Source organism: Polyodon spathula, chromosome 3 (genome assembly GCF_017654505.1).
Source record: "Polyodon spathula isolate WHYD16114869_AA chromosome 3, ASM1765450v1, whole genome shotgun sequence".
Taxonomy (NCBI): Eukaryota; Metazoa; Chordata; class Actinopteri; order Acipenseriformes; family Polyodontidae; genus Polyodon; species Polyodon spathula.
Genome location: NC_054536.1, coordinates 77,680,481 through 77,695,081, shown reverse-complemented (window position 1 = coordinate 77,695,081; position 14,601 = coordinate 77,680,481). Strand labels below are relative to the sequence as shown.

General features: G+C 34.6%; 1 protein-coding gene across 1 annotated transcript in view; it reads left to right on the top strand.

The window, feature by feature from the left end:
• LOC121309415 (protein ALKAL-like) overlaps positions 1 to 13,672 on the top strand; it is a 37,957-nt gene extending 24,285 nt beyond the window's left edge. The window contains exons 2-6 of the mRNA XM_041242332.1: positions 8,845 to 8,898; positions 9,809 to 9,889; positions 10,029 to 10,095; positions 10,778 to 10,849; positions 13,663 to 13,672. Coding sequence (XP_041098266.1) covers positions 8,845 to 8,898; positions 9,809 to 9,889; positions 10,029 to 10,095; positions 10,778 to 10,849; positions 13,663 to 13,672 — 284 coding nt within the window. The remainder of the gene's footprint in view (positions 1 to 8,844; positions 8,899 to 9,808; positions 9,890 to 10,028; positions 10,096 to 10,777; positions 10,850 to 13,662) is intronic.
• The last annotated feature ends 929 nt before the right edge of the window (positions 13,673 to 14,601 follow it).

Below are 14,601 nucleotides of genomic sequence, written 5' to 3'. Positions count from 1 at the left end.
GTTCATTATTACTTTAACATATCAATCTGTCTTAATTGTTACCATTGTGACCAAGTTGGACGCACCTTTGGGTTCTTGCCCCTTTAAAAACGTGACCCAGAGATAAAAAAAAATTGTTTTTAGTTTACTTTTATTCAAAACAAACAAACCTATCTCACACTGAGCACTCACTACACACATGGAGGTCCCAGTCTAATGTGCAGGACAGCTAGACTGTTTAACTGACATAGAACACAAAGACAAAACACTATATATATATATATATATATATATATATATATATATATATATATATATATATATATATATATAAAATATTATAGATAAAACCAAATGTGTTTTTTAAGCAGACCTTTACAACTTTCCATCAGGCTTTTCACAGCACAGACACAGCAACAGCAGCAGCCTAGAGTAGACTGACTGCTTCCCTTTTATACCCTGCACCTGGCTCTAATTGTCAATAATTGGCAGGTGCAGGTGATAATTAATAATTAAACAAAACAATTAAACAATTAAATTAAACAAAAGCAATTACCTTGGCAGGGAGGCTTTAACTCAGCCCCCCTGTCCTGCTACATCCGTTAAACCATCCATTGCAATACATTTGGGGAGGTTTAATATTGTATCATTATGAACACACACAGAATAAGAATGTTATGCAGACAGTTTTTAAAACTCTTGCAAACAGGGATAATGTGTTAATGATTATTTTTTGGTTTTGCCGCATACTCCAAAACTCAACTGCAAGCAGAACCAGATAGCTCGTAGCTTAGGACAAGGGCATGCTTCATTGAAAAATCTGCAAACACACCCCCCAAGCCTAAACTAAGCCATGCAACATTGGGTGGAAGCAATAAGATTGCCATCTGATAAGCAGAAACAACTGGACAAGTGAAAATTTAACCACTGAAACAATATTAGCCATTATAGCATTTCTCAATACATTAAAATGTGCTCACTGTTGCAGAATTCGAGCATTGAATCCAATGGTTAAAATACTCCCATCTGTCAAAGTACTGTTTGCTTTTTTTTTTTTTTTTTTCTTCAGGAAAAAATACTTTTAAGCACAATTTTCACAATAGGATGTCGGTTGAAATCATTTAAGTTGGACTGGTAAACAGTTGATACAAAGTTATTGCTGTTATGTGTTTTTTCAAACCTATACCTAATCAGCAACCTTTGACATTTTGTTCTCTACTGTTGGCACAGTTAATATTACTTGTTTTTTTGCATTTGTTCTTTAACCCCTCAATATCGCATAGCCGGCACCCAATAAAATACTTGTTAAAACAGAACACAGTTGTTACATAGATTTATAAAAGAGGTATTTCTAGAATTTCACCCAATAATTAAAAACATATTATTTTGACTTTGTGTTACTTCAATTTCTGGCTTATAACCGACAGACACATTCTATTGGATGGTGTTACAAATCATGTGCAGGAATTGAAACAACCAGTAACTAGTTTAATAGGGACACATGGTGATGTCTAACATTAAATTGTCTGGGACCCCGCTACTTACTCTTTAGTACCATATGGCCAGTATGTGTGGACGTTTACCACTGTTGTTGCAAAAATAATAGTGATTCTTGTGAAATGTAATACATTCTGGGATCTGGAAGCTTTAACCACATTCTTCTGTAAACTTCTTGGAGACCATTTCATTTGAGAGCAGTTTTCTCACATTGATCGAATAACCACATCTTAAGAAATAGAAATTCAGATATTCTTGTTTTTCCATGCTTGTAGCTTAGCAGATTTCAGAAACTGACCTGGATGATTGTATGCATTTAATTTTAAACTCTCATGCATTCATTGTGTTAATTGTAGCATGCAGGTAGAATTTTGTACAACTTGTACAAAATGTTGTGGCCAACATTTTAACAAGAACCAAGAGAGATGAACATATCACCCCTGTTTCAGCAGATTAGCACTTGCTTCCTGTTCATTTCAGGATTGATTTTAAGAACCTGCTCCAGACATATAAAGCTTTCCATGACCGTGGTTTGCTATACTTAAAATAAGTCCAGACTCCATATTCTCCTAGTTCGCCTCTTAAATCACAGGGTGCAGCCTTGCTTAACATTCCAAGGACACAGAAAAGAAAAGCAGGCGGCAGAGCATTCTCTTACAGAGCCCGTAAACGGTGAAATGGCTTGCCGCCATCTGTGAGAGAGGCACCCTCTGCTGTAGTTCTTGAGGACTGAAAACTTACTTTTATGACAGAGCATTTGACATTCATGTAAATTATATTCATTTTTTTACTGCTCTTTAATTATTACCTTATTTACTTGTTTATACGTCTGTATTACTTGTTTGTATTGTTTTTAAGTACTTTCATTTCTGTGTTTCTTGAATATGTTTTTATTTTATTTTCTCTTGTTCAGTGCTTTGAGGCAAATTTTTGTGAAAGGCGCTATGTAAAAATAAAGATTGATTGACTTTAATCATATATTAATATATTTTTGTTCTTTAGACTTAATGCACACACTCAGTGCCTGGTTAATTCACTGACACAGTGGTTAAAAGACCATATGTGGTACAGGACCTATATGTTTAAATATAGCTGTTACAGAACAAATAAATAAATAACTTTCTCATTGCAGCATAGAATTCTCAGGGGAGTCAGCTGAGGTTGTGAACATCGTAGTTATTTACATCGTTGGGTTAGATGCTATGAAGTCAGAATGCACTGAAAACTAAGTTTTCATGACGATTGCCTGCAATATCTTTGTTTTGTAGTATATTTTGTAATTCATTTTCTGTTGTACGCCATTTTGCTTTGTTGTTTGTAAACAGTTAGAACATTCAGCGTGGTGACGTAATTTGAGGGAGTTAGTAAAAAAAACCTATTGACCGAAAGCGGCATCACTAGGGCAATAGTTGGATCTATATTTGGTCATGTGATGAGGACTGATTCATAAATTGTGTGTGTGTGTGTGTGTGTGTGTGTGTATATATATATATATATATATATATATATATATATATATATATATATATATATATATATACAGCTCTGGAAAAAATTAAGAGACCACTGCAAAATTATCAGTTTCTCTGGTTTTACTATTTATAGGTATGTGTTTGGGTAAAATGAACATTTTTGTTTTATTCTATAAACCACTGACAACATTTCTCCCAAATTCCAAATAAAAATATTGTCATTTAGAGCATTTATTTGCAGAAAATGACAACTGGTCAAAATAACAAAAAAGATGCAGTGTTGTCAGACCTCTAATAATGCAAAGAAAATAAGTTCATATTCATTTTTAAACAACACAATACTAATGTTCTAACTTAGGAAGAGTTCAGAAATCAATATTTGGTGGAATAACCCTGATTTTCAAGCACAGCTTTCATGCGTCTTGGCATGCTCTCCACCAGTCTTTCACATTGATGTTGGGTGACTTTATACCACTCCTGGCGCAAAAATTCAAGCAGCTCAGCTTTGTTTGATGGCTTGTGACCATTCATCTTCCTCTTGATCACATTCCAGAGGTTTTCAATGGGGTTCAGGTCTGGAGATTGGGCTGGCCATGACAGGGTCTTGATCTGGTGGTTCTCCTTCCACACCTTGATTGACCTTGCTGTGTGGCATGGAGCATTGTCCTGCTGGAAAAACCAATCCTCAGAGTTGTGGAACAGTGTCAGAGCAGAAGGAAGCAAGTTTTCTTCCAGGACAACCTTCCTCTCCTATATATGTTCTGCCTTATAATGAGAATACTAGTGTTAGTGTAATGGCATTATGGTGCAAATGTGAGCCATTACCGTACCGCCTTATATAATAACCTGTTCTGCAGTATAAAGGGCTGCCTTATACATATATGACTGACTTCTAATATACCATTATTTTATTTATTTTATTAAATCCCTTTTAATCGAACAACTGTTTTGGAAGTGAAAGTATCTCACGGAAAAAACACCTCCATCAAAATCTTTTACAGTGCCTGTATTAGTGCGTACACTGTTGTGAGGTACCTATGTTTCAGGCACAAAGTGAATAAGCTATTTGAATAAACTAAGTGGTTTTAAAAGCATAAATTGGTACAAATGTTATACCTTATAATCCTATTGCAATACCACACCAACAGTTTCAGGTTTATAAAAATGTCATCAAGTGTAACAGTTTATTATGATATTCATGGAAGCCTTTGTCTTATAGGTGTTTCAGAATATAGAATAGAGCATATAAAACTATTTGTTCGAATAATTTGAAAAGCCAAAATTACAGAATGTTGTTAGCTTGCTTGTAGCATGTTTAAAGCTCTAAATAATCGTGCTTACTATGTGAACCTGGACTTAGTGCAACTAATGAGTGGAGAAGGCTTAAATCAACAGTTGACTTGCAATGGCAAAGGGTTGGTAATGAGCTTGAGTGCTTGAGCTTAGTGAACAACATCCACTGGTAAATGAGCTGGTTTCAGCAGAATTTTATATATTATATATATATATATATATATATATATATTTATTTTCGAAATAGAAATGAGGTATGTAAATGATGGACATTGATGAAATGTTTGTGGTTTCTTTTTAACCACTCGATCATTCATCCTTGACCATGACAAGCTTGAACGACTATGACCGAAGCATATTCACTTAATCACCTAATTAGTGAGACAGATGATAGGACACTGGATATGGAGTGATTTCAGCTGTTGAATTGCAAGCTTGAATAAAATCAATAAAGAAAATCACAGAAAAAAAAAAAAAAAATGCCACGTCTGTTAAGAGAGCAGCGTCTTCCTGCAATTGGCATGTTGGAGCCTGGACAAGGGCAGTGCACTGTGGCTCGCCGTCTTGGGTGCTCACAGCCAGCAGTTTCAAACCTGGCGAGACGGTATAACCAGAAACACTCTGTCAATGACAGGCCACGAACTGGGAGACCAAGCGTCAAAACACCTGCCCAAGATCAACATATAATTTAGCAGCATCTTCGTGATGTCAATTGTTAATCAGCACAATAAAAAGTTACTGCACCTGCTCTAAAAGAGAGTTTGTCATTTTTCGATCAGATCTAGTGGATTTTATCCAAATATAAGTGATAAGTTTCTTTTGGTGCTCAACTATAAGTGATATGTTTCTTTCATTTTTACTGTTTTGTATGTACATATACCTGTTTACACACTAGTTTCTATTAAAATGTTTATTTTATTATAGTTTTCATTTTTTAAGTACTGTACCATAGTTCTTTATATGTGGTAAGTTAAAAAACAACCCCTTTTATGTTTAATTATTCATTTAAATATGATGTTTTGACTGTGCAGATGTTTGCAATGATGGGCTTGAATAAAACTTTTGAGTTGTATCTGATAGTTTGTCTTTCGTTTTAATATTGATGATGTTTAAAATGTAACCGTCATAAGTGTTAAATGGTGAAATACAAAGTACAAAGTCCACTTTAAAGTCACTTTAAATCTTCATAAAACACACATTAACCTTTATAGCTTAAATCTACTGTAAAAAAAAAAAAAGAAAAATCAATCAGAGTCTGTATTGTCGGATCCAAAATGAAAAGTGCTTATAATGTATTCAATCAATGCACAGAGCAACTATTGTACTGCACAGCTCGTTCTACTCACTTTGAAGCGCAATATTTGAAATCTCAGGCATAACTTGTGCATGATCATTTTTTTTTGCGTACTTTTAGCTAAATGCAGCTAAAATCTGTTAAATTAAGTTTCCTATTTATATTATATTAAATATTTATATATTTATGTTGGAAAACATGGATCGAGAATTGATTAGCAGTTTGCTACGCATGTGGACTGGCAGAGCTATACTGGTGTTCTTTTCTGAAAAGAGACTAATATTGCAGATAGCAGGCTGTTTGGTTCAAATTGCATGTACTGCTAATCATTGATAGAGACTTTGCATCTACAAGCTCTTGCCCACCATTGACTGCAAGCTAACGAGATAACAATGCTGTGGACTAGAAGGGAAAAGGCTCTAAAGACTTCAGAGAGATCGAAAGAGATAATGCCACTAGGATCAAAGGGGGTCGCAAGAAGATAAAAAAAGGCAGATGTACGGACCTTTTGTCTCCAGGAGTGTGAAGAATGCACTGAGTTCAGAGGTTGTCACACTAGCCTACACACACAGACACACACACTCACACAATAAATTAAATTACCTTGACCATTAGTTAGGTGTCAGAGAAAGGGGAGGTGTACCATCTATACAGAAGGGTATTTAATGTCATGCAAACATTGTAATGATGAGTATTCTTTTTGTCCTGTACCTGGGACCAGACTCCCTGCATATTTCAATAAACCTGGCAACTGATTGAAGAAAAGTGGTGGATTGGAGGATACGTGATTGCACTCGCTACCAAAGTGGGCGTGACTGAGGGTATATCAGGGGGTGTGAAGAAGCAATCTGTTACTTGTTTGTCATTGTTTAATGGCTAACCCAATCCAGGAACTGTAGCTAAAGGCCAGCACCAAACCTGGACAATACTGCACTACTGTTCACCAATAGTTGTATTTCACCACTCGCACTTAAAAGCATTCACTTTGGACTTGTGACCTTGTTTGTGTTCTGTGTGTGTATTTACTGTGATTATTATTTTGGGACTGAACCCCGTGGTTTTTATTGAGCAGTACACATAGTTGTGTATTGCCAGTGATTATTATTTACAGTTGTCAAGTGACTGTTGGATTCTAAATAAGTCACCATTTCATTGTGAACTTTGTTGTTTGTCATTACTTGAGCACCGCATCACCTCTACACCTGCACGCTGCAAACCACTTCACCAGAGCTACCTACCCACATTTAGTTTTAGTAAGGACTGGCTTATCTGCCACCTGTCTTTATTTGGGAATGTACCTGTGATAGCGCACTGTGTTGCTTTGAGGATTTTGTTGTGTTGGCCTGTGCTCTGGGATAAGCAGTAAAGTGACCTAGCCAACTGATGGCTAGCCACCCCGGTGCTGACTGTTCTTTTCAAATGTAATTCTTCACCAGCCTCCATCACACACCATCAAATCCATACATGCCAGATAGTAGCAAAGCACTGCTTTTGACACATTCTTTAACAGAGCTTAAATTAGTTATATCCAGCATTTCACAAACATTCATATACCAAACATGATTGCAGTATATTGAGCCTGATTTCCTGAAATTAATATTACAGTTTTAAAGACCTTCATTTAAGTACAATTGCAGTGCTGATGCTGCCTATAATTTGATTATTTGAATCACATAAATAGGTCTTTCTCAAACTCTTTAGGAAGAGAGATGTTACTACAGTATGTGTACTATATCTGATTGCATAAAATGTATTGTGCAATTATATGTATTCCTGAATAAATTAACCACTCGACTACAATATGCTGACATACAGCACAAACCATTCTAAAATATAGTGCATGGTCTCCGCTGTGGTGATATATGGGACAAGGCAGAGTTTGTGAAACCCAATAATGTGTGGTGTAAGACTGTGACTTGACACACTGTTTAATCATGTGGATAATCATGTGCTAGGAGGCTGCCTGGTGAGAAAAGAGTGCATTGCATTACTAATGCAGGCGCTCTCTGTACATTACAGAAAATATGTACTTATTATTAAAAATCATGGGATTGCAAAATGTGTTCTTTCCCTGCTTGAATATAATATTTTGCAAGATTTAGGGAGGGTTTTAAAAAAAACATACTTAACATCAAAACATCAGTTAATATCATAACACTGGGGAGGTTTTACTACATATTATGTTTTTCTAATGCATACCCAGATTCAGGAAAAATGAACTAAATAAATACACCATACTCACAAAAGGAATAATCTCACCATTGCTCAAAGAAATCACATAAAAAAAGTGTCATCTGGTCTATGTGTAAATGCAACAGCCCAAAATAGACTTAATAAATACAAATAAATATTATATATATATATATATATATATATATATATATATATATATATATATATATATATATATATATATATATATATATATATATATATATATATATATATATATATATATATATATATATATATATATTATATATATATATATATATATATTTATATATAGCAATATAAGTAAATAATATATTCATTCAACTTCAATTGTGTATGTGCACATCAACAGACTCTTAAGTGTGAGGAGAGGATACACAATGATGTGGGTTTTTGTTTTGTTCAATAGGTTACAATGATTACAAAACTGTATTGTTTGTCAATATATTCACACAGGTCTGTATGAATCCCTTTGTTTCACTTCTGACATTAATTTTCATTTTCAGGGCAAGCTTTTAAGTGACAAATTGAGATAGGGGTGCTAAACTATACAGGACGAATTTGTTTCAATTCTGTTTCAGAACCCTTGCATTTGTGAGATGTGAAAATAGCAGCTCATCCCATAGCCCACTGAAAATGATTGGCTTACCAAATATATTTGGAGCAAACATAACTCTGATTGTATTCAGAAGAAGGGAACTTAAATTAGATGAAAACTTTCGTCACAGTTTCAACTTCCACAGAGTTGCTAGGAACAAAACGTACATAGTGACACTATTTCCATGTGAATTGTTGAGGCAACCATAGAATTCACAGATGCTTGATTGCAGCCAGATATGTTGTACACTTATACAGTTATGGACCATAGCAAGTCTGAAGACAACATGGGACTATAAATGGGCACTATATATTCATTTTGCTGTTTATCCTAACAATAATGTGGTACCATAAAACATTTATAAAATACATTTGGAGTAATCTGATGAATTGGTAAACAACAGACTCTTCATTGTCTTTTTGTAGCTTTTGTAGATTTTCTGTTTGTGTTTTTATTATTTTGCACTATATCACTAATACATTATTTTATTCCACCAGAAATTGTTCCAAGAGATGTGAACTTGAGAGACAAGTTTATAAAACATTTCACTGGTAAGAACACTGTGAACCAGGATTGCAGTATTGTTATTTTCTTCCAGATATGTGTTAAAAGAATCACGATTGTTCTCTTTTCTGCCGAAAAAAAATATCTTGGTATATTTATTATGCAACGCTGTTGCCCAGATGTTATGGTATTATATTTGTTTTTAAAATATTTACAATTATATGAAGGTTTTTGGCATGGCAGAGATTTTATTCCACCATTATTCTCCATGGGTAGTTATTTTAAATGTTAACCATTGTGCTAACATCAGCAGTCTTATAATTTTGGTCAGCCCAATTGGGACCTTGTGGAATGAATTTGAACAACAGGCAAGACATACTAAACCTACAACATTGCACAATCAGTTTGAGGCATGGAAAGGTGAATGTTCCCAGATTGTTGTGTACTTCATGGTGAAAGAGGAGGACCAACTTTTTAGTTGTCGTGAGCTTTTTAGATTGGAAATGTAAACACAATAAAATCATATTCCGGAAGTAAAACAGTGTGTTACATATTAGCATGATTTGCACAGGACTGAAAACCAGGTGTCCTCAAAGTTGGTCAAAAGCAGAGGACGACTAGTAACCTCTCAAACACATACTTTGTGCATAGCTTGTAAACAGTGAACCAGGTGCAAATAACTAATTCCGATGTCCTATAAAAAAAATTAATAAATAAATCAGAGCACCTCTATCGAAAAGTATCTGGGATAAAAATTTCAATGATGTTGGTAAAAAATCTAAAACCACCTTTTTATGTGGTTATTTTTAGTCTAGTGCGAATCTGGCTATAAATGTTTAAAATATACTACATTTCTGTATCTATTTCCTTCAGTGTTCTTGTATAAATTATTATTGTTTAGCTTTTTAACATTCATTGTTAGAATACATTTTAATAACCTTTTTTGTTTTCAAGCAGGACCAGTCAAGTTCTCAGCTGAATGCAGCAAGCATTTCCGTCGACTCTATCACAACACAAGGGACTGTTCTAGACCAGCCTGTAGGTTCCAGTTTGACGATGCTGACACTGTTACTGTTGCAGATGGCTTGATCTGTGCTTTATTTGAAAGCCAAAATTTCTGCGTGGCACATATTAAAATTTGTTTAAAATGTAGTATGTGTTTTATTCATTGCTTCAGGCCCCAAAGAAACCATAACATCTAGCCTCAAGAAAATGCTTCTAATATCTGAAAATGAACCAATTAGGTTAGTTTAGCCAGATGCCTCAGTACAACACCAAAAGCATGCCCCGTCTTTTAAAATTAATTTAGATGTAATAATGTATTTATCACATCAGATAATGTTAACAAAATAGCAATATTCCAGATCCTATGTCATTCTGGCAATATTCTCTTTTATTAAATAGTCAATTAATTTTAGAATACTTTTTTTTGTCACGATTAATATAAGTGAAGTGAGAAATTCATAAATGCTTTTTTTATGTCTTTTCATATCAGCTGACATTTTTTAATACTGCACACTGTGTCTTTTTTATAATATTGTTTCTTGAAGAAAAAATGATCATAATAAAATGTCTATTTTACCCTAGCAATAAGATAGACAGTATATGTACAGATGTAAATGGCTTGCCTATTAAACTACGGCACCTCAGACGATTTACTAAAAATACGTTAATAAACATTTTTTATTTGGTATAAAGACTTTTAAAGGAAGATCAATAAGCAGATGGCATGATTAAAAGAAAGATAAAATAGCTAAATATGTGTTGTTAGCCATCATCCCTGTGTCTGGCACTTGTGACTTGTGTTCATATAAGATAGTGCCTTAACTACACAGCGACTTCTTTTATTTCCCCTAAAGAACTTTCCTTATTTTTTTTGTTTAATAAAGCAAGTATTGTGTTTTTTTTTTTTTTTTTTTTTGACAGATTACAAAAGGTGTGCAAGATTGCTAACACGGTTAGCAATGAGTCCCCTATGTACGCAGTCTTAGAAATCTTGTAAGTATTGTTTTATTGGAACATACTGTACTGTAAGTCAGTAAACACTTGCTAAAGGAACACTGTTTTTTCTCTCTCTGACAAGAAAAGGGCATTGTCATAAGGAGAGCTGGTTCACGCAGAAATGGTTGGTGATATTTATATAAATAAATATAAAAGAAGTCTGTAAATACCAAGAAATATATTGCAATTTAAAGAATGAATGGATTCCAAGCTGTGGATTTGATACAAAATTCAAAGAGTCTTATACCATGTTAACTTTTGTCAAAATAACATTATTCGACAGTGTATTATCTTATACATGTATATTTATTCCTTAAATATATTTCTAGGGATTCTAGCAGAGCTAGGCCCAGTGGCACAGATAGGAAACAATTAGAGGTGCAACATTTGAAGGATACAAACTAAGAATGAAGATGGTTGCTGGATGTAGCCTAAAAACCTTGCAACAAATCCTAGAGGTTGATAAAATCAAATAGTTAGTAAAGAGATTAAAGTTAGTGAAAATGTGGTCCCTATAAACAGCAGTGCTGCTTACCACAAAGAAAAGAATCTCTAAGGTCAGGAATAGTGTTGCGGACGTGTGAGAAAAGTGGAAGCAGGTTTGTGATCTAAGAATATCTGTTTAACTCTATGGAACCTGGCCTTTGGGACTGTGAAGGTATTTGAATTTGAAACACTTGAGTAAGTTTGTAACTGATGTCCATTACGAAAATATTTAATATAAAAACGTTTGATTTTAAATAGTGCCGCTATCTATTTGTCTGCATGCATTGTAATCTGATATTGTAGAGAAGTAAAATCTGAGCAGAACAGAAAAACAAAAAAATGATATATATATATATATATATATATATATATATATATACACACACACACACACAAAGTGCTGTGAAAAAAGTATTTGCCCCCTGTCTGTTTTTCTGCATTTTTGCACGTTTTTCACATTGAATTTGGTCAGATTTTTTTTGTGGGTTGTAATAGTATATAGAGGAAGTCAGAGAAAAAATGATACCAAAGTTTGGTGCTTCATTCATTTGTTTGCTGTGCAAGGTAATCAAACAATAACAAAAAGTTATTGCCCCCATAGTTAACTCAACCCAATTAAAGGGATAATTATGGTCCGCTGTTTGAACACTTTGGTTAACAATCAGGCCTGATTTGGGCAAACCCTGCCCAATATAAATCTGACTAACTTTGGCCCTTACTATCAGAGTGAAGTTGTCAGCACATAGGTTCTACAGGCACATCATGCCACGATCAAAAGAAATTCCTGAAGACCTCTGGGAAAAAAATTGTTGATGCTATCAGGCTGGAAAGGGTTACAAAGCCATTTCTAAGGATCTGGGGCTCCACCAAACCACAGTCAGAGCCATATTGTCCAAATGGAGAAAGTTTGGGACAGTAGTGAATCTTTCCAGGAGTGGCCGTCCTGCCGAAATCTCTCCAAGAGCAAGGTGTAAAATCGTCCAGGAAGTCACAAAGAACCCTAGAACAACATCCAGTGATCTGCAGGACTATCTTGCATCAGCTAAGGTCAGTGTTCATGACTCCACCATCAGAAAGACACTGGGCAAAAATGGGATTCATGGCAGAGTAGCAAGACGGAAACCACTGCTCACTAAGAAGAACATCAAGTTTGCCAAAAAGCACCTAGATGATCCTCAAGAGTTCTGGAACAATGTTCTATGGACAGATTAGTCAAAAGTGGAACTTTTTGGCCAACATTGGCCCCATTATGTCTGGCAAAAACCAAACACTGCATTCCGCAGTAAGAACCTCATACTAACGGTCAAGCATGGTGGTGGTAGTTCATGATTTCGGGATGCTTTGCTGCATCAGGACCTGGATGACTTGCCATCTTTGAAGGAATCATGAATTTTGCTTTGCATCAGAGAATTCTACAGGAGAATATCAGGCCATCCGTCAGTGAGCTGAAGCTGAAGCGCAGCTGGGTCATGCAGCAAGACAATGATCCGAAACACACAAGCAAGTCTATATCAGAACGGTTGAAGAACAAAAAATTAAAGTTTTGGAATGACCTAGTCAAAGTCAAGACAAAAACCCATTGAGATGTGCGGCAGGACCTGAAACGAGCAGTTTATGCTTGAAAACCCACAAATGTCATTGAGTTGAAGGGGTTCTGCATGAAGGAGTGGGCCAAAGTTCCTCCACAGCACTGTGAGAAACTGATCAATAACTACAGGATGCGTTGCAGTTATTGCTGCTAAAGGTGGCAATTACTTTTTCATATGGGGGCATTTGGTGTTGCATAACTTTCTTTAATAAATAAATACAAAAATGTTGTGTTATTTTTTCACTCAGGCTCCCTTTTATCTAATATTAGATTTTGGTTGAAGATCTGATAAGATTCAGTGTCAAAAATATGCAAAAATGCAGAAAATCAGACAGTGGGAAAATACTTTTTCACAGTACTATATATATATATATATACTATATCATATAATATATATATATATATATATATATATATTATATTTACATCAATGTACAGTATCTGCTTGTTTTTTCACTTCACACTTCATTTCACACTCAGATAGTGCTCCAGATAAGCTTTTGGGTCATTGAGTAATTTACTCTCCAATTTAGACACTATAGGCCATATTTCAAGTCGAAAACATGCATTGCAAGTGAATAGATTCAAACGAATTCACCATACATTAAAAATGACACCCTGCAGATCAATTTTTGGCTGCAGTAGATCACCTAAAAACTGGTCTAAAGTGTGCTGCATATAATATTTGCAGTAGTTTTGCCTTTACTCAATTTTTTTGTTTTGTTTTGTTTTTTAGGTCCAAATAAAATTAAGATGGAATTCTAATTTGCCAAGAAAGTGCCTTGGAATCTTTCCCAAGATGGTTACTTTATTTTTTTTTGGTTTACAAAACAGTTTCATTACTGATCAATTTTTATTTTCATATATTTGGTTTCATGTTATTAACAAAACAGTTTCAATTTTAACTTTTCATATAAGAAACATATAATATATCTATATAGTTATATATATATATAATATATATCGATATAATAATATATATATATATTTTAGTATATATATTATATATATATATATATATAATACCAGTAGCGAGTATGGTGATCTATAAATATTATATAAATAATCTGTGTGACTACCAGTGTTGGTTGCAAGTCAATTATTTATTAAAATACTATGTATATAATGATGTGCAGCAATAAAATATTTCAGTCATAAGCAGAAGTTCAATGGATTGGCTAGATATTTTATTTCATTATACTCATGCCATTTTTTTCTGGGATACTGTCACAAAGACGGCGGGAGCGGGTGCCGTCAGACCAGAAACAGGAAACAGGAAATAAAAGACAGAGAGGTGGAGTTGGGTGGAGTTGGGTGGAGCTGAGCGATTGGTGCAGCTGAACATTTAATAATTTAAACAAGCAGAAAATAAAAGGTTGAAGACAAACAAGACACAGGACACGGCACACGTCACCAAAACAAAAAGATAAACACAACGGGTTATACAGACAAAACATGGTGAGCTTCTATCTTAACTATTATTATTATTACAACCTCCATCTCCAGTCCTGTTCTCCACACAACCCCGAGTGAGTGAAAATATGCTGTTTTATGCAGCTGTACCGAGACTCGATTGCTAATCAATCATTCAATTGGAGTCGCGGTACAACTGCACGTGAATTAATAAAGTGCAATTCCCCATGCTCACATATTATTACTTTCTACTTGCACGTGA